This window comes from Sapajus apella, unplaced genomic scaffold (genome assembly GCF_009761245.1).
Source record: "Sapajus apella isolate SASKATOON/1434 unplaced genomic scaffold, GSC_monkey_1.0 scaffold95, whole genome shotgun sequence".
Taxonomy (NCBI): domain Eukaryota; kingdom Metazoa; phylum Chordata; class Mammalia; order Primates; family Cebidae; genus Sapajus; species Sapajus apella.
In genome coordinates this window covers 616,702-641,802 of record NW_022437035.1, presented here as the reverse complement: position 1 = coordinate 641,802, position 25,101 = coordinate 616,702, and the positions used below count along the sequence as shown (strand labels likewise).

The 25,101-nt window shown below is 38.5% G+C and overlaps 1 protein-coding gene across 5 annotated transcripts in view; it reads right to left on the bottom strand.

Annotated features, from left to right (window-relative positions):
- SPECC1L (sperm antigen with calponin homology and coiled-coil domains 1 like) overlaps nt 1-25,101 on the bottom strand; it is a 152,452-nt gene that overhangs the window by 75,980 nt on the left and 51,371 nt on the right. For all 5 annotated transcript variants that reach the window (XR_004262237.1, XR_004262238.1, XM_032256621.1 and 2 more), the window contains 6 exons: nt 20,147-20,300; nt 13,262-14,892; nt 11,707-11,914; nt 7,594-7,667; nt 6,091-6,266; nt 1,946-2,109 (listed from right to left, as the gene is read on the bottom strand). Coding sequence is in view for 3 of the 5 variants with exons in the window: in XM_032256621.1 (XP_032112512.1) it covers nt 1,946-2,109; nt 6,091-6,266; nt 7,594-7,667; nt 11,707-11,914; nt 13,262-14,892; nt 20,147-20,300 (2,407 nt within the window). In the remaining 2 variants the exon portion in view is untranslated. The remainder of the gene's footprint in view (nt 1-1,945; nt 2,110-6,090; nt 6,267-7,593; nt 7,668-11,706; nt 11,915-13,261; nt 14,893-20,146; nt 20,301-25,101) is intronic.

The window sequence follows — 25,101 nt, the reverse complement described above, 5'->3', positions numbered from 1 at the left end:
TTATTATAAAATAACATATGAGGCTTTAAAAAAAGATTAGTATGAAGCAGCTTTGTGCATTAAAGCATGCTTTATTAATATTCTGAATAGGTGTATAATTTTAATTTAATGTAGACATTCCATTATCATTTTGATTTTCAAAGCATATGTACATTTTATTCTTTAGACACAGAGTCTTTGTCCAAGCTGGAGTACAGTGGCTATTACCAGGTATGGTGATAGCATGCTACTGCCTTAGCCTCCTAAGTAGCTGGAACTATAGGCACTTGTCAGCTCAAAGCATATATATTTTAAAGTTTTCCTTTCATCTTACTCCATCATATTACCCAGAGGTGGCCACTAACAACAGTTCTGGGTACATCTTTCTTGCACTTTAAATGCAAATACACTTAGTTATCTATATACCTTAAAAAAAAAACAACGACAACAAAATAAGACCACACACACTATATACATATATATATATGTACTGGTCTGTAACTTGCTATAAAAGATTGCAGAGCACAGAGCGACTGCTCAGGTGGCACACTTGAATAAAGGATCACAGACATGTTTTAACATCAGTACTCTGAGATCTATGTCATCCTTATTAAAATATGCATAGTATTTTACTGTATTAATTGGTCATAATTGTCTTAATTCCTTTAATAGGCATTTAAGCAATTTCTAGGTGTTCCATTTCTTCAAACAATGCTATACTGAAAACTCTGTATAAGTATATATCTTTATATGTAATACTTGTGCCAGTATTAAGTATAACAACTTCAGAGCCTATGAATATGGCATTTTAAATCGGAGGATATTGTCTAACGGTCCTCCAGCATGTCTATATTAGCAATGTGTGGGAGTACACATGTGACTTTTCCTCTGCTTTTAAGTCAAAGAAAATTTGTTTGTGTATAATCACAAAATACAGATTCTAGTAGCCTGTTAATAAATTTTAAAGACTTTCTAGATAAAAACTTAAGCTTTAGGACATATTACAATAAATTGTTTGAAAAAACTACATACCCTTTCCTTTCCCAGAGCTGAGAAAGTTAGGGAGATGACAAAAAGTCAAGTCATTTCAAAGTGGGGAGAGTAAGCCTTCTAGAGCTTGTATGAAAGAAAGCCCAGCGTGATTCAGAACGTGAAGTGCCATGTAGGACTACAGAGCAAGTGGCGGAAGAGTGGTTCAACTGAGGCAAAAGGTAGGCAAGGGTCAGACTTTTGGGAATTAAGCAATTAGAGGATTTTAAACAAGAAAAGATATTTCTATCATGGGATCAAAAAGGGAGATTAATTTGGAGGTTACTGGAACCAGTGGTTGATGGTAGCTTGAGCTAAAGCTTGTCCTGCTAGAGATGGAGAGAAGACAGAGCAAAGATATCCATGATGCAGGCTGTATCAACAGGGTTTGCTCATAATGGAGTAGATGTAGCAATAAGAAAAAGAATTTAAGAAAGATCCCCAGACTTTTGGCTTAAGTAACTGGGTGGAATGGTGCTGCCATTTATACATGGTGAAAGGCTGCAGCTGGCAGACAAGGATTTGGTTTTTGGACGTTACATGTCCAAGAGACACCTCAAGGTCCATGTCAAGTAGGCATCTGGATATACATGACTGAGGAATTCAGAGGAAGGGAAGAGCTAAAGTCATACATCTGGAAGTTCTTAGGCACAGAGAAGACACTTAAAATAACAGGAATGTGGATGATCCACTGAGGGAGAGAAGACACATCTCTGCATGGGATTAAGGCTTCTGTCTGAGACTAACACCTCTGAAGCTGAAGAGACCCCAAAGTTCCTATTAAATATCACTTTCCGTTAAGTCTAGTGCATTAATCCTATATGAAAGTTAATGGGACTAAGAGTAAGACAGTAAAGAATATCAAACTAGACCAGAGAACACATGGTAAGTGAACACAACCACGTGCAGTAGGCACAATGCAGGAGAAATTAATTACCTTGAGATGCACTGTCAAAGGACTTGATGAGGGTTTTTACTGTAGGAGTTGGCTCTGAGGAAGTGGAGGACCTTCTACTCAGTCCCATTCCCTGCCGTAAGGCTGCCAAATCTCTCTCAACAGCATTCATGTAATTGTATACCCGGCCTCGTTCCTCCTCTTGCCTGAAAACAATATTGAAATCCAAGCATTTTTATATGTGTAGGAGAAAATACACATTTCCACCTCCCAGCTGAAAAGCATTAAAAAGTATCAGTTTAAAAAAAATTGTATCAGTTCAGCTTAGTAAATTACCTGGGCTAATGTTCTCATTTGCTTGGTAAATACCAGGAAATGAGACTGAAATTTTTCTATCAGGTTATACTAAGTAAGTTAAGCAACCATCAAATTCCATTTTCATCTGAGTAAGTGTAAGGTAAGGACATCAGTAATCAATTAGCAGTAAAACAGGAGGTGGACTGGCTCAGAGCTGAGACTCTCCAGGTCCTATGCTCCCGAGTAGGCCCTTCTCAGGAGTCTGGATATTCACCAATAAATGATACTGTATAATTATAATTTATACTGGCTCTAGCTAATATGCCATGCTTAGACTGGGAAACACAAAAATGAAACCAAAGCTCACACTCTTTTGAAAAAAAAATAAATAAATAAAAACAAGGAAAGTGCTGTAGACTTCAAACAGAAATCTACGAAGAAAAAAAAAAGCTTAGACTCACATTAGTAACATAAGTCCCCCAGAAGCTCAGTGTGATGAATCCTGAGTCATCTGGAAAAATCAATTCCATTTCATTTCTGGCCCATTCTAATTCACTGTGCTGACTAACACAGAATTCTTTCATCTGCAATGAGACTGCAATTGCAGAGTTTGTACATGTCATATAACTATCAAGCATGTGAATAAAAATTAAGCCTTAGGAAAAAATCTGTCTTTGGTGGCCATTTGGCTCTTCTGACAGCCTTTTGCCTCAAGATGTGCCACAGGATCTTCAGGTCATTTAGCTGTCATAATTAGAACTTTTAATAAAGAATCTTCTATAACAATGATTATCAAACATTTTGATCTTAGAGACCCTTTCTACTCCTAAAAATAAGGACCCCAAAAAGCTCTTGTTTATGGGAGCTGTCTTCCACTACATTAAATTAAAACTAAGAATATATAAAAATATTTACTTCATATAAAAATAAAGATAAACACAGGGCTTATTAATTTTTATGAAAAATGACTATAGTTTCCAAAACAAAAAATTAGTAACAGTGCTTTGCATTTCTAAATCAGCTCTTTAATGTCTGACTTAAGAGAAAACAGCTAAACTCTCCTTTGTATTCAAACTATGTTGATATGAAAAAAAGCAAGTCTTACATAGATAAGGTAGGTGGAAAAGGGAAGATTTTAATAGCCCTTTTAGAGAACTGTGGCTATTCTTCCACACTGCACTAAAACACAAGTAGTGCCTTAAAAGTTAGTTCCAATGTGGAATCTGAAACCATAAGTGAACTTTTCCTATTCTGTCCAGTGGATTACTGGACAATCTTGTTTAACATCATAGACTGGTCATAAGGAAAACATTGGTTCACTGAGTTACACAGGTTTTCTAAATGCTGTCATTATACATTTTTTTAAAGTCATAATGATCTCCTCAGAAGACACTTTATGGGAAGCTGCCAAACTCACCATTGGTAAATACAAGTTTTCCAAAATCCTAACTTTCACTTGAAAGCCCCCATTTTATCACCGGCAACAAATACCATTGGTTGTTTTCCTTTAAGTGACAGGCTGTCTTAATTGTTTTCACAAAATATCCACCAAATAGTCAGGTGCAGTGGCTCATGCCTGTAATCCTAGCACTTTGGGAGGCTGAAGCAAGCAGATCACCTGAGGTCGGAAGCTCGAGACCAGCCTCACCAACGTGGAGAAACCCCATCTCTCCTAAAAATACAAAATTAGCCAGGTGTGGTAGCGCGTGCCAGTAATCCCTGCTACTTGGGAGGCTGAGGCAGGAGAATCGCTTGAACCCGGGAGATAGAGGTTGCGGTGAGCTGAGATAACGCCATTGCACTCCAGCCTGGGCAACAAGAGTGAAACTCCATCTCAAAAAAAGAAAAAAAAAAAAAAAAAAAAAAAAAATCCACCAAGTAATACTGAAGCCTGAATGACCCAAAATTTGTCTGTGATTCTCAAGTAAAAAATGGCAGTCCATGAAAAAAGAAAGCAGTTCAAACTAAAATAATCACAGCACTTTCCTCAACATGACCTCACTCTTCAGTACGGTCTTGAGTATAGCAGATAATGCAGAAGTGCTTTTTCTGTACTTCCCATTTTGTCACCCAGAATGCTAAAGAGTATATTCAAGGACCAGGATTTAGTAAAATAAATAGTGTTTCACCAAGGACATCTTTAAGTGAAACCTGCGTTTTAAAAAAAATGCAAGTATGTGATGGTGAAGAGTACAATGACTATGAGAGCAACTGCCGAGACCTTGATTCATCAAACAGTTTTCACTTGCTTTTCACTCCCAGTTTAGAAGTCAACACAGTGAAAAGGGCAACAACATGATGGTGTTACAAAGACAGTTTGACCTCACAGACTCCCTAAAGGGCCTTAGGGACATCCAGGAATCTGCAGGCCTTGCTCTGAGAACCACTGCTCTACAAGATGCTACCTCTTTCTGAAGGCATTTTTAAAAACATGTGTCTCAAAATCTTAGGAATTTTTAAGATCCAAAGCAATAAAACTTTAACAGTAGAATTTTATTTACTCAGGATAACTAAAGAATGAAGCATTTCTAATATGTTATTCATTTAATAATATAAAGAAAAAAAGGTAATGTAATACACATTTTTTACCAGTAGAGAAAAAATAATCTTCTGTCTCATTCCATCTTCTGCTTAAGGAATCCAATGAAAAATGATTAGCAATGCTTTTCTCTGGGCCATTCACTAGAGCAAGCCAATAATGAGACCATTTTTTAAAGATATACTGTTAGTTTTCTAAATTTCTTCCTATGCCTACTTAAGAATTACTCAAGCTAAGGAATAAACAAATTCTGAATAATAACCTCAAATATGAAAATACTTTCCTCTACTTTTAGATGGAGTCTCAGTGTGGAGCTCAGAGCATGTCACAAATGTCATTTCATCTGATAATTTTCATCAGTTTCCAATTATCTCTATGTTACACGGGAAAAAACCACTGCGGAAATTCATGTGATTATAAGTTAAAACAAGTGAAAATTCCTCAAGTGAGTGATAGAGAAAAAGTCACTTTGCATTCTTTACTTGGGTCTCCAAAAATACTAGCTAAAGTATACTGATCATTGCTCTGAGTACTTGGGAGGCTTTTATCTTATTTAATCCTTATGACAACTGTACAGCAGGTAGTATTGTGTCACTTTAAAGATGAGAAAACTGAGGCCCAGGAAAGTGAAGGTTCCTGACCAAGGTCACAGCTAGTAAGAAGCAGAGCTGGGGCCAGGCGCGGTGGCTCACGTCTGTAATCCCAGCACTTTGGGAGGCTGAGGTGGGTGGATCACGAGGTCAAGAAATCGAGACCATCCTGGTCAACATGGTGAAACCCCATCTCTACTAAAAATATAAAAAATTAGCTGGGCATGGTGGCACATGCCCGTAATCCCAGCTACTCGGGAGGCTGAGGCAGGAGAATTGCCTGAGCCCAGGAAGCGGAGGTTACGATGAGCAGAGATCGCACCATTGCACTCCAGCCTGGGTAACAAGAGCGAAACTCCATCTCAAAAAAAAAAGAAAAGAAAAAAGAAACTCCGTCTCAAAAAAAAAAGGAGAGCTGGACACGAACCAAGACCATCTGTCTCCAGAGTCATCCTTAATCATGAGGCTACAATATAAAGAAAATTAACAGGGCTGGAATGCGGGACTCGGGAAAGGGAGAATCACGTGAGACCATCCTGGTTCCCTCCAGAGTTGTGAATCACTGATACTGACAGAAAGATCCACATAGACAGCACTAGTTTACATATGCCATAAAATGAGGCCTAGAAAAGCTGAGTAACTTCCATCAGATCCAAACTTAGTGTCAAACTCCACATTTTTTGCATAGTACCACATCAAAAATTGGGATTTAAATGTTCTCTACTAAAACATAAGTACACAACTGGTTTCTCAGAACATACTTGCGTGACTTTATTTCCTCCAATTCTTTTGTGAGTTTCTCATTTTTTTCTTGAGCCTCATGTAACCGGCGCTTTAGATCACCAATCTCCTCTTGAGCTTCAGATTTAATGTCATTTGCAATGACTACTGCAGTCTGGAGATCAGCCTGAAACTGCCGCCATTCTGCAGATTCTTCCTATATTAAAAAAACTAACTTTTAATTTTTTATTTAAAAGCAATAAAATTTGTTTATGATTGGATAGCTATAATGCACTAATGCTTCCAAATGATGATTAATTTTTTTAATCCCAGAGAATTGCTATTATCTAACAGGCAATGCAACTATTATTAGTGAATTTTTTCTTAATAAGGAAAAGATTCTCTAGCTATCTGCCTACTGAGGCATCAGGCACTCAGAGTGCTCAACAGATATTAATGATGATAATGTCAAGCCTCCCTTCTTCATGCAAGTTTCAAAGCAAGTCTTATGAACATAAACATAATTGAGAATTTATGGAGCTTTACTTCTGAAAAGCACAAGAAGGTATATAAATGGTATGTGAACCATACAGTGAAAAACTATAAATATCCTGACATCAAAACCTAACAGGAAAAAAAAATCAAAAGAAAAGGAAAAGGAAGAGGAAGCCAGAAGAAAAACACTAAACTCAATACAGACAGGCAAAATTATACAAAGAGATGGTGAGGAACTGCATGGTCTGTTGCTTCCCACAGCCATGGAGGATGCGGGTGTGGCTGGGTGGGGAAGTCTCCCTGGGCCTCATCTCCATCAGAGCCACAGCTGGGCCATGCCTGAGCCTCACACGTTCACACCCTCACACCCCTAAAGCAATTTTGTAACATCATGAAAGTAGCCTAGGCAACTGTGGCATGACCCAAACGATTGAGTAGCTTTCTCCCCACCCCCTGCATCATAGCTGCATTGCTGCTGGCAAGACGGATCATATGGACAAAATAAAGAAAACAGGTATGAAAACAAACTGGTTTGGGCACCTTATAATCAACAGCTAATAATCTTTCTTTACAAAATAGTACACTTTTTCCCCGAATCTATCTTTCTAAAATTACTACCCATAAATTTCTACAGGTCGAGTATCACTCATCCAAAAAGCATTTCAGATTTAAGATGTTTTGGATTTTGGAATATTTGCACTATACTTAACAGCTAAGCATCCCAAATCTGAAAATCCAAAATCCAAAATGCTCCAATAAGCATTTCCTTTGAGCATCATGCCATCACTCAAAGAGTTGTGAATTTTGGAACATTTTAGATTTCAGAATTTCTGGTTAGGGATACTCAACCTATAGTACATTCGTACATTCTTCTACCCAAAATCTAGCATCAGTCTCAATTTGAAATGATAACATTTGCTTTCTGCCCAAAGCCCAATGGGGCCAGTATTATCACTGTATCTAAAGCTTAAGATGAATGATTACACGGTCAATGACTACACCACAAATTTCAGAAAACTTTTCTAACAATACATGAAGATTTATCCTACCCGAAGTCTTCTGTGGAGAGTCTTTATTTCTCTTTCCATGTCGTGCTTCTGGTCCTGGAGTTTTTTAACTGTATCTGAAAAGACCACCAAAGTTTAAGTATTTACTCTCACAACAATGTTCAAAGGAATGCTATAAAGAAAAGAGGTACTTAAATATGACATTGGAAAAAAGTTATCCTGTCCAAAGACTGCAAAAAATTTTAATACAAAACTTTAATAGAAAAAATATTCAATCCAAATAATAACCAATATTACTTTCTTTGGAAAATATCAAGTTAAAAATCACAATTTCTAAATCACCTCCTTCCACAATATCTTAATTCTGAAACAAAATATAAAGGATTTCTAACAACCAATCAAAACAACATTGACTGTGACTAAAATATGAACTTTTAATCATAAGCATTATTAATCTGCAGTATTTATATAAGCATATCTTTCTTTATACACTAGAATAAATTCCAGAAAAGTAGTGAATTAGTAAAATCAAAATTAGTAAAAAATATAACACCCAGGGGAGCTGCTATTTAAATTAATCCTACAAGATATTTTTAAATAATTTATAAAGTAATCAATAATTCCTCAAATTACTCATCACATAATATGAATTTTCTTAAAACAGTTTCATTCTCTCTAAAAACATTCAATGAGTACCAGTAAGATACAAAGTACCATTCTAGATAGAGTGAGGATACAAGGATGAAAGTGCAGCACGGGCCAGTGTCCCTGAAACCAGAATCCTAAAGGGAAGTCACTTTCTCTTTGGACGTTCTACTTTAGAATCCACACATAAGAGAGAAATGCCTTAGGAGGGTACTATGCTGACAGGTGCCACTAAGTAAACCTTTCACAGCTGGTTCCTTTGACAGCTCAGGAACCAATCACTTTTTGGTTAAGGGCAAGGAAGGGTACTTACAACTAGTGGCGAATCCTTACTCTGATTCACCTACAGCCCCACCCCAGTAGATCCCTGGCTTTTCTCTGTGTTCCAACTCTGTCTCACAAGGCCTTGTATCATGTTGCCACCAACATTACCACATCTCTTTATACACCTGTCTCGACCACTAGACTAAAAACACTTCAAAGGCAGAAGAAGCCATGTGATGACCTCACACATGCAGCAGCTGAAATGTGGCAGGTCTTTAAAATGGAATAAATGTATAAATGTGCAGGCTAATGGTAGCATAATAAAAAGCAATGCTGAAATCATCACCTAGGTGTTTTTTTGTTTTGTTTTGTTTTAAGTAAGTATCCTATTGACAGAACTTAACAATTTGTCATCAGGGACAGTATAACTTTAAACATTAGTGTTTCTGGGTAAATAACATTTTCTCCCATTCCATATACTTGGCAGAAGGAACTCAGGCATAGTGAATACCTGCTTGTAGTGGCACATGTAATCAAAAAATTCTTCCTGTAGCTAATCATTTATTGGCTTTTAATCAAGACCCTAAAGTATGAGTATACTGATATTTTTTCTGAGATGGCTCATTATCTTCCTTATCCTTGTTCCACTAGAACCTTCTCTTCTAAAATCTTTTTGCCACTCTACATCTGATGCTGGTATATATTTTTAAATGGCATGCATTCACTTTAACGATATAGAGCCTTGAATATTTATAACAATTATATGTGGAATAACAATTATTACAATTATACAAATAATGCTGTATTTACTAAAGCTGGATCAGAAATAAATGAGATAAAATGTTGGTAGCAGGGGCAATTCTGGTAGCTAGTAGTTAACTTGCTCCCATTCATTGCCCCAAAACTGTGTTAACAAAGTCAGGTCCTGTGAAATAAAAAGGGTTCAAAATTTACTCTTTAATTCTTCAAATGTGTCATATGTACCAACTTTGTACCAGGCTTTCTTGAAAGTGCTTAAGAAGAAAAGGAAAAAGACATAATCTTCATCCTCTTAGAGACAAAAAGGCTAGTCTTATGCTGAGACAACAAAGGTAGATGACTTCATAAGCAAAGGATTAAACTTTAAAGCCTGTCTCAAATATAAGCTACTTCAGACTCAACCTGCAAACTAAGAGTCAAACAGGCCATCCAGTCTGGTTTGGGTAAAGCAGACACCAAGCTGAGTGGGTGAGTCTATGCCCCCTGATCCTGACCTCTGGAGGCAAAGATGGTTCTGGAATCAGCAAGGGAACTTGACTCCTTGTGACTACACATATACAAATTCAGGGTTTTGGACATAGATGAGGAATAAGAACAGAAGCTGAAATTTTTCTAATGTTGAAAACACTAGGGTTACACCTTTCGTTTATACTGTATCCATTTATATGCAAGAAATATTTCATAATCAAAACAGGTGGCCAGGCATGGTGGCTTAGGCCTGTAATATCTACCAATCACCTGAGGTCAGGAGTTCGAGACCAGCCTGGTCAACATGGTGAAACCCTGTCTCTACTATAAATACAAAATTAGCCAGGCGTGATGGCAGGTGCCTATAATCCCAGCTACTCAGGAGGCTCAGATGGGATAATCACTTGAACCCAGGAGGCAGAGGTTGCAGTGAGCCGAGTATGGTGCTACTGTACTCCAGCCAGTGCAACAAGAGCAAAACTCCATCTCAAAAAAAAAAAAAAAAAAAAAAAAAAACAACAACAACAAAAAACAGGTAAGCAAAAAATGTTAGGAGTGTAATTTCTCTTGAAATTTGCTAAAAAAAAAATTGTTTTCATTTTCTGGTCACAAAGGACACATCTACTTATTGTTAAACATAATACACACAAGACAAACGACAGCAAAGCTCACCTTTAACGTTTGGCATTTTGATTCTCAGGTGACATTTTAAGCTACATGGCCATCTTAGACTGATCATAAATTCTGAATTTCATTCACTTATTTTGTTCTTTTTCTCTTTATTAACCTTTTCATTCATGGCCACAGAATTCACGTAATCACGATTCTTTAGAAGGTGTTTTTCTGTCCCCTGTCACTACATATTTATTATTGTCACTTCTTATAAATAATAAATAAACAAAATCCTTTTAAATAAAAGAGAAACTGGCAGCCAGTGGAAATACTCAGACAGAATAAAGTGCACTAAAAGTGTCTCTAGGGAATTAGATTTAAACTTTACAATCATGCCTATATTTTTACTCTGAAACAGAATGTATTATTGTTTGCCTGGAAACAAAGGAGTTCGAGCTTAAGTTCTTGTTGTGAATACTAGTTTACAAAACTGCCATCTAGCACGATTTGTGGTCACACAAGAAAGCGGCATTACTCTTTGACTCTCAAGCCTCAAATGGCAGTTTCCTTCCTCTTCAGTGTTTCTACCGTGAGGGACACTGCCATCTACTGTCTTCAACTCAAAATCAACATTTGAGCCACCAAGGAGAACTACTACAATACTACAATCTTCCTATTTTAAAACTATAAATTATAACTCAATTTCTACAATGTTATTTTTATTCTAGACATCAGGCAAACTGCTAGTCTCAATGTTATTAGACCAACTTTGTTCTGAACAACTCTGGGCACTGCCCTACCCATTTAACAAGTAATTCATAACCTTTGAGCCCCATTCTTGATTATGAACCCCATTATTCTCTGACAAATAAAAAACAATCCATCCTTGCTCTGGTTATATGCCCATCAATCATGCTGACATTACTAGGCAGGTACCATGGACACAGGATCAATTTGTGACTTTTTCTTCTGTTTTGAGATGGAGTCTCACTCTGTCGCCCAGGCTTGAGTGCAGTGGCACGACCGTAGCTCACTGCAGCCACCGCCTCCTGGGTTCAAACAATCCTTCCACCTCAGCCTCCCAAGTAGCTGGGATTACAGACACCTGCCACCACACCCAGCTAATTTTTGTATTTTTAATAGATACGGGGTTTTACCATGTTGGCCAGGCTGGTCTCAAACTCCTGAACTCAAGTGATCCACCTGCCTCGGCCTTCCAAGGTGCTGGAATTACAGGCATCAGCCACTGGGCCTAGTCCTGGTTTGGTCTTAACCTCCTGCCTCCCAAAATGCTAGAATTACAGGCATGAGTCAACGTGTTCAGCCCTATCTTGTTACTAAATGCGAATTATCCCCACATGTATAAAAGGGGAGGACAAAAAAGAATGAAAAGTTCTTATCACTTACTCTCTAAATCAGAAATAATGAGGTTGTCATGGAGTTTCACAGCACGATGTTGTTCTACTTCATCTTCAAGTTCAAAGATGGTTTCTTTCATGTCACTTCTTTCTGTTTCTTTTTCATCCAGCTCTGATCTTAATTTTTCTAATGTCATATTCAAATCTTCAATTTGTTTCTTAGCGTCTTCTTGGAAGGCTCGGTATTCATCCTCTACCTACATAAAATTGATGATGCAGTTTTAGAAAAGTAAGAGTTGTTCTAAGGTAAGTTTCAGAATTGAGGTACATACCGTTTTGAAGAGGAGCTAAATGTGAGGTACTATGGATGAACTAGAACAGCTTGTGTAATAACTGTTAAAAAGTATGAAAAAGCACTCCATGGTAAGATTTCATATAAAACCCTTAAACATAAACTGTTGCTGTAACACTGACTGAAATTATATTGATATTATCATTGAACTTAACCAGATTATTTACAGGGAAACTTTGGAAATTTTCCTTTCTCCAAAGTTTGAACTGAAAGCATGTACATTTGATTAATGATTAACATGCTGTCCTAACAAAAATGACGTCATATTTGTGATGATTCCAGTGTCAAACTGAAAAAGGGAAAAACAATTCTCAAATGGTGTTTTTACAAAAGTATTAGTTCATAGTAGCCCCTCAACATACATGTACCAAGAAATAACACAAATCTCCTAAACTGTAACTTCAAAAGTAATCATTAAAAAAACCTTAAAATCTAAATTATCCAAATTTTGGCCAAAGATATATTAAAATTTCTTTAAAAATCACCGCACTAAAGTAACAAATAAATAAAATGTAAGCTAGAATAACAGATAACTCATGGAAATAAACACTTCATCAGCAACCACATGGGGTACAGATTCCTGGCCAGAATGCCAGCAGCCCTGGGTAGCAGTTCCAACTGAGTTCTCACTATTATGCTGCATGCATGTAAAACAAGGGGCTGGACTGATGGTCACTAAGGTCCCTGCCAGCAATAAGTCACACGCCTCTGAGAAACAGGAGTCTCCATATGCCAAAAATATTTTTAAACTCTCAACAGATCTCTATTTGAAAAACTATTACTATAGTGGGATAAAAGGAAATATGCACTGCTGATGCTACAGACTGGAATACTGACTCTCCATGTATATTATACCAAAACAGATTCAAGATGAGGTGGGAGGAGGTAAAGTTTCATGACCTGCTCCATAGGCATACTCAGAACTAGGGACAAATTCTGGTTTTAGCTGTAATACCAGCCACATCCTCTCACAGGCAGGAAAACAGAAACAAAATACAAGTGAAAAAAAAAAAAAAAAAAAAGAAAAAAAAAAAAAAAAAAAACAAAATACAAGTGAGAGAAAGTGACATTATCTTAAGAATACTTTCACTCTATTCCCAAAAAAGGAAATCATTCTCAAGTTTTAAAAATATCAGCTTTAAAAAAAGCTAATAACACACCAAACCAAATCAGTGACCCTGGTTCTCAGTAAGCATTATGCATGGCAGCTGCCTAATGCTGTCCGGAACATTTTAATCTATTTAAACAATACCTTAGCAAGGGCATCCTGTAATCGATTGGCATCATTTCGGGTATGAGCCAGATCTTCCTGCAAGCTACTAGCCAAAGTCTCTGCTTTTTCTTTGTCCAGCCTGACACTCTCCAGGAGGTCCTGAATATCAGATTTGTCTCCAGAGTTATGGATAGAATACAGCTCTGCCACTTTCTGCTTTTCATTCTCCAGCTGGGCCTTCAGGCGATTCATCTCTATCTGGTCACTGGCCACTGTGGCTTTGTACTCCTCTAACGTGGCTGCCAAGGCTGCTTTCCCTTTCTGCTCAGACTCAATAATTCGCTCCATATGGTGACTGCGTTCTTTGAGTGCCCCTATCATTTCTTGAGCTTCCTTGTTGTCTTGTTCTGCCATTTTCAAAGTATTGCTTAAATGCTGCTGGACACCAAGAAGCTGCTCCCGCTCAAAACGGGCATTCTCGGCGAGGTCCATGTAACGTTGCTCTAATTCCATATAGCGCCCACTTTTTACATCTTCATCTATGACGTAAGATATGTGATGCTCATCTAGAAGAGAGCGGAAGTATTCAATCTGCCGACTAAAGTGTTCCAACTTATCGCTCTGCTGACATAAAGACTCCATCAGAATAACCTTCTCTTCTCCAAGCCTTTCATTTTCACTATTCAGTTCTTGGGTAATTTGCTGCAAATCAGCTAGCTCTTGCAGGGTTGCCTGGAGTTCCTCACTTGTACTGTGTTGGTTCTCTTCCATCTGATGTATCCGTTCAGTCAGGCAAGCCACAGACACTTCACTGGCGTTCCCGCTGCTCCCCTTCCGGGAGCGCTCTATGCTGGGGATGCCTTCCGACTCTGAAGAGGACGGTGCATCCAGCGCATCATCGCTCGATGTGAGGGGCTGGTAGACCTCACTGCACTCGCTGTCTAGATTGTCCATGGAGTTACTGTGCTGATGGTCCATTAGTGTATTTTCATCCTGACTCAAGAGATCCTCCACTGAGCCAGGGGCAGAGCCTTCCACTGAAGAAGTCACAGTTCCTCCTCCATCGCTCTGGTTACCAGGGGTGATTTCTGGACTCAGGGACTGATAGCCAAACAGTTTTTCAGAATTGTCTAACCTCTGCTCTAGGGAAAAGCCCAGTGCATTCAACCTATCCTTTAACATTCTGTTTTCATTTTTCAGCTGGTTGAGTTCTTCACGGATGGCAGTATTCTGTTCCTGCAACTGCAATAAAGTGGACTCCACATCAGTCGGCTGGTGAGCAATAATGGTTTCCTTCTCAGATTTTTCATCACCCTCAGAATGCTCCTCACTAATGCCCAGCTGGGCACGCATGTCTCGCAGTTCATTTCTCAAGTGTAAAATTTCTACGTCTTTGGTTTTTGCCAGTGTGAGAAGATCCTTCACTTTGGCCTCCAAAGCAGCTTTGTCACTGATCTGATTGTCCGACTTAGACTTGCTCATACGAACATCACATTCTGTAGCAGTTCGACTACGGGAACGTTTAGCCAATGCCACGTCATTAGCTCCCTGACCTGCAGAAGGTAGTTTTTTGCTCTGGTTTAATCGGGTACGTTCACGTAATCTTTCTCTAGTAGAACTGGATTCTTTATTACCTGTAGAAGTGCTCCGCTTGGTTGAAGAAGCTGTGCCTATATGTTTAATACAAAAAATATAAGGCAAAAATGTTAACAATAAAAGGCTAGGTAAAATACACAGTTCCTGCTCCACGTGTCATGAGATGAAATCCAGGATCTACATGTTGATTTAGAGCTACAATAATCTTGCCTTAGATTACTTTAGTTTCTGCCTCTGTTACTTTGAAGTTCAATTTCTTCGAAACCAGAAGATCATTCATCTTTTAATTATTAAGGAAAAATAAGTTATACACTTTATTTTACACTTTATTAAAAGAGTAAATTTTATGGAATGTGAATTACATCTCTATATGCTATTATTTAAATGATATATAATAACTTGAATCCAGAAGCAGAGTTTTAACCAGTTGGCCAGAGGCATAATATTATAGGGCAAGACAAGCAAAGATGACTCCAGGATTAGCCAGTCGGTGGTAAACTAACTGTACACAGATAGTGAAGGGAGATCACAGGTGGCCAAGAAGGGAAAAGGAACCTCTGGACAAATCAAAAATCTAAGCTACCTACAAGAAACACAAAAATTTTACTCTGATCAAAGTAAACGCAAAAAAGTTTTCACATCGTAAAATGCCACATAACTAGTAACAATTATAACAACAGCTAGCACTTGGTTATATATACACGTAACATATACATTAACACTTCACATATATTAACTTATATAAGCCTCATTAAACACTGAGGTAGGTGCCATTATTACCTTGTTTTACAGATGAAGAAGCTCAGACACAGATGTTAAATAATTTGCCAACATCCCACAGGTAATAAATAGATGAGCCAAAATTCAAACCCAGGCAGTGGTTCCACAATTTGCACCTTAACCAGTATGTTATACTGCCTCTCTCTCTTTTTTTTTCTTCTGAGAAGGAGTCTTTGAGACTAGAGTGCAGTGGCATGATCTTGTCTCACTGCAACCTCCACCTCCTGGGTTCAAGCAATTCTTCTGTGTCAGCCTCTGAAGTAGCTGGGACTACAGGCGTGCACCAACACACCCGGCTAATTTATTTTTAGTAGAGACGGCGTTTCACCATATTGGCCAGGATAGTCTTGAACTCCTGACCTCGTGATCCACCTGCCTTGGCCTCCCAAAGTGCTGGAATTACAGGCATGAGCCACCACGCCCGGCCGTGCCTCTTTAAATGTTAAAAAACAATGAAGCATTAATGTTAAATAATGATTTGCCAAACAAATCTACATGAATCACATAATTACTTAACTACTAAAATTTTAAACCTGTTAAAACAACTGATACAATCATTTGTTTAATATAAAAAGAACAGAATTTATTTATTTATTTTTTTTTTGAGATAAAGTCTCACTCTGTCACCCAGTCTGTAGTACAGTGGCGTGATTTCGGCTCGCTGCAATCCTCTGAGTCCCAGGTTCAAGTGATTCTCCTGCCTCAGCCTCTCAAGTATCTGGGATTACAGGCACATGCCACCATGCCTTTATTTGTATTTTTAGTAGAGATGGGGTTTTACCATGTTGCTGATCTCAAACTCCTGACCTCAAATGATCCGCCCGCCTCGGCCTCCCAAAGTGCTAGGATTACAGGCAAGAGCCACCATAACCTGGCCAGGAATGTTTAAATACCTGTAAATACTTAAGAAATAATGAATTTTGGCCAGGTGTGGTGGCTCAAGCCTGTAATCCCAGCACTTTGGGAGGCCGAGGCGGGTGGATCACGAGGTCAAGAGATCGAGATCATCCTGGTCAACATGGTGAAACCCCGTCTCTACTAAAAATACAAAAAATCAGCTGGGCATGGTGGTGCGTGCCTGTAATCCCGGCTACTCAGGAGGCTGAGGCAGGAGAATTGCCTGAACCCGGGAGGCGGAGGTTGCGGTGAGCCGAGATCGCGCCATTGCACTCCAGCCTGGGTAAAAAAAGCGAAACTCCGTCTCAAAAAAAAAAAAAAAAAAAAAAAAACAAAAGAAATAATGAATTTTTATGTTAAAAAATAAGATCCACATCTACTCAATAAGTATTTTTAAAGACCCTGCTGGTGCATTAAGTGGTGGGATCCAGGCTATAAAGGTAACAGGGAGCAAATGATCTCCATGGATATAAAAAGATAGCCACTAACAGACCAGGTATACAGGAGGGTTGGTGGGGAATTCAGGCTGGCCAGAAGATAGACAAGGAAGAGAAAGCAGAAGTGAACATGGCACACAGAAAGGAAAAGTTCAGTCATACAGTTAACAGAAGCTGCTGGGGAATGTCCATATAGTCCCGAAAGATAGGCAGAATTCAGTGAGTCACACTAAGTCAATAAATGATCTTGAGTAGGAAAGAAATGTAAGGAAAATAGCATTTTATGAAAATTAATCTAGAGGATATTGATATGGTGTGGCTGTGTCCCCACCCAAATCACATCTTCATTGTAGTTCCCATAATCCTCATGTGTTTTGGAAGAGACCCAGTGGGAGGTAATTTAATCATGGGGGCAGTTACCTCATGCTATTCTTGTGATAGTGAATTCTCATGAGATCTGATGGCAAGGGGCTTTCCCTTCGCTTGGCTCTCATTCTTCTCCTTCCTGCCACTATGTGGAGAAGAACATGTTTGCTCACCCTTCCACCATGATTCTCAGTTTCCTGAGGCCTCCCCATCTCTGTGGAACTGTAACTAAATTAAACCTCTTTTCTTTATAAATTACTCAGTCTCAGGCAGTTCTTTACAGCAGCATGAGAATGGACTAATACAGATACTAAGTGACACATAAGGAAGAAAGCAGAGCAGCAGAGGATGAATGTGGGCAGGTAGACCACCATAAGTGAAAGAGGTCCTACATTCAGGAGCAGCAGTAAGAGCAGAGAAAGTGCAAGAAATCTGTGACAGATTTCAAAGGCAAAAGTAACTAGACTGAGAAAAACAACTGAATACAGAGGCCAGAAATGGAAAAAGATGGCATAACTTATTTATTTATTTTTTAGAAAGAGTCTTGCTCTGTCATCCAGGCTAGAGTGCAGTGGTGCCATCACAGCAAATCCACCTCTGAGGCTCAGGTGATCCTCCCATCTCAGCAGCCCAAGTAGCAGGGACTAAAGGCACATGCCACAACACCCAGCTAATTTTTGTATTTTTTGTAGAGACGGGGTTTCACCATGTTGCCCAAGTTGGTCTTGAACTCCTAGGCTCAAGTGATCTGCCCACCTTGGCCTCCCAAAATACTGGGATTACAGGCGTGCATCATTGCGCCGGGTTGGGGTAACTTTTTCCCCAACATTAATTCCTTTCCCTAGTTCTGTAAGCGGTAGTTCATCCTTATTTAAACCAAAAATCCTTCCAAAAAAGAAAATCTATTCATGTCTGAAAGATAAGAAAAATTCCTCTCTGGGATTAATGTAGGGAGTAGATAAAATAATCTGAGGTAAAGACAAATGAATTGATACACTGAAATCAAACAGTCTTAGGAAAGTCACTGGGAGAAGTAAAGGTAGTACAGATAACTGAAGAATAGGGATGCTGTTATAGGCTGAACTGTGTCCCCCCACAAAATTAATATACTGAAGCCCTAACCCCAAAACCTCAAATGTGACTGCACCTGGAGACAGCATAATTAAGGTAAAGAGGTAATCAAGGTAAAATGAAGTCATTAGGGTGGGCCCTAATCAAAATTCTTCCTTCCATTTCTCTAAACTGAGAATAGGTCTCTCATAGGGCTATGCAATGAAAATAAAATGAAATCATGCCTGTAAATCACAAAGTAAGGACTTCAATATTCCTTCTTGTTAATCATACCTACTGTAGTTAACAAAGGGGCCCAATCTGAAATGGAAGGAAGAATTTGCAAAAAGTTAAAGCAAAAAAGAAAACAGTAGGTAATCCTGGGCTAGGAAGTCTAACAGACACAAGAGGGGCTAAGAGCCTAAATTATGATGACAGAAAAGGATCTGCTATAATTTTGACAATTTGCTTTTATAACCTTTATTACAAACACTTGATCTTATGCTTACTGAAAGTTTTAAAGTTCTTTTTCTAAAAGTGTAAGAAGTAAAATATGAGAGCATTACTCCTTGGACTGTAAGATAATTTATCAACTCTATCAAATCTAAAAACAAACACATGCTACTGAATGAAGAAAGATGGCAGAATTAGAATGAATGGATCCAGGCACTGATATCAGAGGCTTCCAATGTCATCTGAAGAGGGATAATCAGAAACTATGTGTTTCCTGATGGATGGACACACCACCACATATGAAGGAGTCTTGCCGGGCGCGGTGGCTCAAGCCTGTAATCCCAGCACTTTGGGAGGCAGAGGCGGGTGGATCACGAGGTCAAAAGATCGAGACCATCCTGGTCAACATGGTGAAACCCCGTCTCTACTAAAAATACAAAAAATTAGCTGGGCATGGTGGTGCGTGCCTGTAATCCCAACTACTCAGGAGGCTGAGGCAGGAGAATTGCCTGAACCCAGGAGGCGGAGGTTGCGGTGAGCCGAGATCGCGCCATCGCACTCCAGCCTGGGTAACATGAGTGAAACTCCGCCTCAAAAAAAAAAAAAAAAAAAAAAAAAAAGAAGGAGTCTTGCTTTTTGGTTGCTGTTGTTCTTAAATGGGGGGACAAGGGACCTGAATCTGTCCTATAAGGCTCCAATGCCATTTATAATAACTACAGACAACAAAGGATGATGGGCAAAACATCATGGGGATATTATGATATAAAAATGCAGATGCTCCGAAACGCTACAGGTCATATGATCAGCTTCCACAAAAATTAAATTGCAAGAATCAGGATAAACACATAGATTTAAAAAAAAAGATTTAAGAGACACATCAGCCAATTACATATGGACCTACATGAGTCCTGATTTAAACATAAAAACAGACAGTAAATAAAACAAAAATATTTATAAGACTGTTGGAAATTTAAATAGTCATTGAATAAGTTATGATTTAAGGAATGATTATCAGTTATTTTAAGGACTGATAATGGTATTATGATTATATTTTTAGAAGAATCCTTCTCTTTCCAAGATAATAAAATGTTTATGAATGAAATGATATGATGTCTAGAATCCACTTCAAAATAATAAGAGGGGAGGGTGGTTATCAAGGAGGTACAACCGTCTATGAGTTGATAGTGGTGATGAGCATGATGAGCATATTGGGCTGAAATATCAATCCACCCACTTTTGCATGTCTGAAATTTCCTATAATTAGATGAAACACTGTAAACACCAACGCATCCTGCCTATTCAAACAAAAAAGCAGTTGAAGCCTCAGACTGAACATCACCCATACCTGTGCTAATCTTGGATTTGTTCTCCACGGTGGTCATGGCAGGGGCAGATGCTGAAGGTGCTGCAGATGGGCAGGTGCTTTTCTTTCCTTTAACACCATTAGTCACCGTTACCCCTCCGGCCATTCCAGCTAAAAGATCATCACTGCTCTTGGTCTAGAAGCAACAGAAAATAAAAACAAAGTTGCTAGATGAAGCAAGATTAGATATTTTGAGACTCAACAAAACTCTTGACTTATAGACTGAGTTCAAGAGCCCTATTACCAAAGCTTTCTGACAGGTCGTAAGCAGCACACCACACTGTGCTACAGAAACATAATTTCTTTACAGGTTTATCAACAATCACATACTTCTTTTTAAAATAATAAAATCGTACATGGAATCAAAATCTTGATTATTATGGGAGCCTGCTATGTGTCCACACATGCCAGATTCAGATGCTGGAGAATAGCACATGAGCTATCTTGGGAAAGTCCTATAATGCCACAGGAAGTGTCATTTTTCAATTTTTAGAAATATCATTGAGAGTCAAATAACCTTCACTGCTCCAAAGTGATTCCATGATGAGACCAGTATCTAAAAGAATTAATTCTGAAATTTATCTTTTTTACCTTATAATTCTGTACTAGTCAAATTTTAGTCACAATTTAAAGGAGGCATTTTCTAAAATATGCATAATATATTAAATAAAAACTAGAGACTTTACAGTTTGAGCAAGGGTTATGCTGTCTAAATGATCATATTACTTGAGAAAGACCATGTGCAATATTTATATTTTATAAAGACAATTTAAAAAATATGAGCTAAAAAAAAGCACTATGGATAATAAATTGGCTGTACATTTATTATTTTAAAAAGTAGTGAAGAAATGTTTTCACTTCTCCTAGAAATGAAGGGAACACAGAGGAGTTAAAAATCTATGGGGAAAAAAAGGAAAAACTACTTTTTAACAAAAGAATCCAAACGTCTCTCTTTGGCATAAGTTAGCCAACTGATTTATACCATCTTCTATTGGGAACCACGCCCGCTCTCAGATAATCGTACTGAATTCATTTCTACAAGTTAAAAATAGTTCATAAGTAACTAATCTCTAAAGTCTCTTCAAGTTCTAAATGTCAGTGACTCCCTATGGAGTGTATTTCTGCTATTCGATTGTGAAAGTTCTAATATAATACCATTAGGTTAAAAAGAGGCAGAAAAGGCTGGGCACATTGGCTCATGCCTGCAATCTTAGCATTTTGGGAGGCCATGGTGGACCACTTGAGCTCAGGAGTTCAAGACCAGCCTGGACAACACAGGGAGACTCTGTGTCTACAAAAAATTTAAAAACTAATTAGCTGGGCATAGTGGCACATGCCTGTAGTCCCAGCTGTTGGGAAGGTTGAAGTGAGAGGATTGCTTGAGCCCAAAAGATCAAAACTGCCCTGAGTGTGATCTTGCCACTGTACTCCAGCCTAGGCAACAGAGTGAGACCCTGTCCCCATCCCCACCCAAAAAGAGGGAGCAGAAAAAGGGATCAATATTTTCAATGAATTAAACATAATTAAACTCTGGTAATTTAGGGCTGTCACATGATGAAATCTAGAATACATAAAAAGAGAGGGAGGCACTGCATTACTTTCAAGGACTGTTCATATTCTTTTTTTGGAGATAAAGTCTTCATCTGCCACCAAGGCTGTAGTGCAGTGGTATGAACGTGGCTCACTGCAATCTCCACCTCCCAGGTTCAAGTGATTCTCCTGCCTCAGTCTCCTGAGTAGCTGGGACCACAAGTGTGTGCCACCGTGCCCAGCTAATTTTTTTTTCTTTTTTTTTCTTTTTTTTTTTTTTTTTTGAGAAGGAGTCTTGCTCTGTTGCCCAGGCTGTAGTACAGTGGCACAATGTCGGCTCACTGCAACCTCTGCCACATGGGTTCAAGCGATTCTCCTGCCTTAGCCTCCCGAGTAGTTGAGATTACAGGCACCTGCCACCACGCCTGGCTAATTTTTGTATTTTTAGTAAAGACAGGGTTTCACCATGTTGGCCAATGCTGGTCTTAAACTCTTGACCTCATGATCCGCCTGCCTTGGCCTCCCAAAGTGCTGGTATTACAGGCGTAGGCCACCGCACCTGGCCAACCAGCTAATCGTTGTATTTTTAGTAGAGATGGGGTATCGCCATGTTGGCTAGGCTGGTCTTGAACTCCTGGCCTCAAACGATCCACCTGCCTTGGCCTCCCAAACTGCTGGTATTACAGGTGTGAGCTACCTGTAATACTGTGGCCTGTTCATATTCTTTAAGACTTGTTTCTGTTCACAAAAACTGGCCATCAACTATGATGCCAAAAAGTTACACAATGAAAGTCATACCACTTTTCTGCCAATTTGTCCCTCCTCTGTTAGCCAGTAAATAAACGTGACATATTCTTATATTTTCAATCTTCTTTTATATCCTGTTAAGAAGAGTAAAATTATCTTTGAACTAATCTTTCTTCATAAGTTAAATATTCTTTCATTTGATAATAATTATACTTGAAAACCACCCTACATTGTTATGTCGAAGTAGATTACTCATCACAGGCCGAGCGTGGTGTCCCAGCACTGTGGGAGGCCGAGGCAGGTGGATCACGAGGTCAAGAGATCGAGACCATCCTGGTCAACATGGTGAAACCCCGTCTCTACTAAAACTACAAAAAAAAAAATTAGCTGGGCATGGTGGCGCATGCCTGTAATCCCAGCTACTCAGGAGGCTGAGGCAGGAGAATTGCCTGAACCCAGGAGGCGGAGGTTGCTGTGAGCCAAGATCGCGCCATTGCACTCCAGCCTGGGTAACAAGAGCGAAACTCCGACTCAAAAAAAAAGATTACTCATCACACTTCTCTGGTTATAATTTGCCTTTGGGTAATGACAAAGTTAAATATACATAAGGGCATCAAATCACAACCTTTGCACTTATAATAATTAAGACAGTACAGCACTGGCACAAGAATAAACTAATGAAACAGAGTCCATAAAGAAGCTTCATATTTATAGACACTTGATTTATAACCAAAGCAGCAATGCAGAAAACAAGAGTTTTCCAGCAAACATTGCTAGGTCAAATGTATACACAAAAAGGGCAAAAATAAATGCTAAGACCTATTTCACACCATATCAAATATAAAGTCCAAGCTTTTCTAACTATGATTTTAAATCTGAAATAGTAAAACAAAGATGTGATTGATTTGACTACATTAAAATTAAAATCTCAAAAATAAAAAATCCTGGGCGGGCGCAGTGGCACACACCTGTAATCCCAGCACTTTGGAAGCCTGAGGCAGGCAGATCATGAGGTCAAGAGATCAAGACCATCCTGGCCAAGGTGGTGAAACCCTGTCTCTACTAAAAATACAAAAAATTAGCCAGGTATGGTGGCAAGCACCTGTAATCCCAGTACTCAGGAGGCTTAGGCAGGAGAATCGCTTGAACCTGGGAGGTAGGAGCCAAGATCGTGCCACTGCACTTCAGAGTGAGACTCTGTCTCCAAAAAAAAAAAAAAAAAAAAAAATCCTTTTAATTAAAAAAAATGTTAAAATGTTTTGCACAACCATAAAACCATCTTAAGTAGCATTTAAAAACAAAAAACTGGGAAAGTATATTTGCAGTATCTCACAGATAAATGGTTAAGGTCCCTAATATGTACAGAATGCTTTAAAATTGAGGGGGAAAAGACCAGAAAAAGAAAAATGAGCAAAATGAATGAATCACACAATCAATTTACATTCACACACACACACACACACACACACACACACACACACACACACACAAATACAGAAAATGATTGACCTAACTCATAATGAGAGAAATGCAAATTAAGCAGCACTTGTCACTTACCAGATTGGTAAACACACTCTTTTGGGAAGAATATGGGGAAACAGGCACCCTCCTTAGTTGTTGATGGGAATGCAGCTTAACTTAAGCCTTATGAAAGGAATCATGCAATATCTAACAAAGCTACACATATATTTACCTTTTGCCCAGCAACTTCACTTCTAGGAATTTAACCTTACGACACACCTCCAATAAGACAAATACATATGCAGAAGGCTAATTATTCATTGCAGCATTGTTTTCTATTGCAAAATACTGGTCTGACTTACATGCCTATATACACAGGAAAGCATATGCAGTACACATCAGTGAATACAATGAGGTATTAAACAGCAATAAAAAATAAGAAAGACTGCTACAAATTGGATGGAGAGAAATTTCTGGAGTACATTAAGTGAAAGGATTCAGAGTGCAAAAGAATGTATTTTGCCACCTTTTGCGTAAGAAAGGAGAAGTAAAAAAATGTATTTGCTCATTTATGCAAAAAAGAAACATGAAAAGAATAAACAAAAACTGAACCTCTGTGGTGGGTGGGTACCCAATAAGAAAGAACGGGGGGGAAGGGAGGGGCACTTTTCTGAATATATCTTCTCACATGGTTCTGACTCTGGAGCCGTGTTAGTGTTTCATATGCTGAAAATAAACAAGTAAATAAAATTTAAATAAAGATAGGAGAAGCCTAAAATGGAATAGGATAGGAACAAACAGACCTAACTATATTTCAAATGAACAACATAACCCAAGTATTTTTTCAACACAGCAGTATTTTGACCATAAATCCTCAAACTCTCAAGCCAAAGACAAAGCGCATGCAAATATTAAACTTCAATTGATAAATTTGTTTCTCACAGTGGTATAGGTATTTTCTGTATATTATAGGGTAGAGAAAATAAGTAAATGTAGGTGGTAGAGGCCAGGTTTTTCAGTGTTGGATAAATGAATTACAATTACAGAATGTGGAAAGGCTGTTATGAACCTTTTAAGTCAATAGAATTGGAAGTATCAGTGTGAACTCAAACATCTAAATATATGGAGAAACAGGTAGAGAAACTGACATAGGAGAGAGAGAGAGAGAGAGAGAGAGAGAGAGAGAGAGAGAGAGAGAG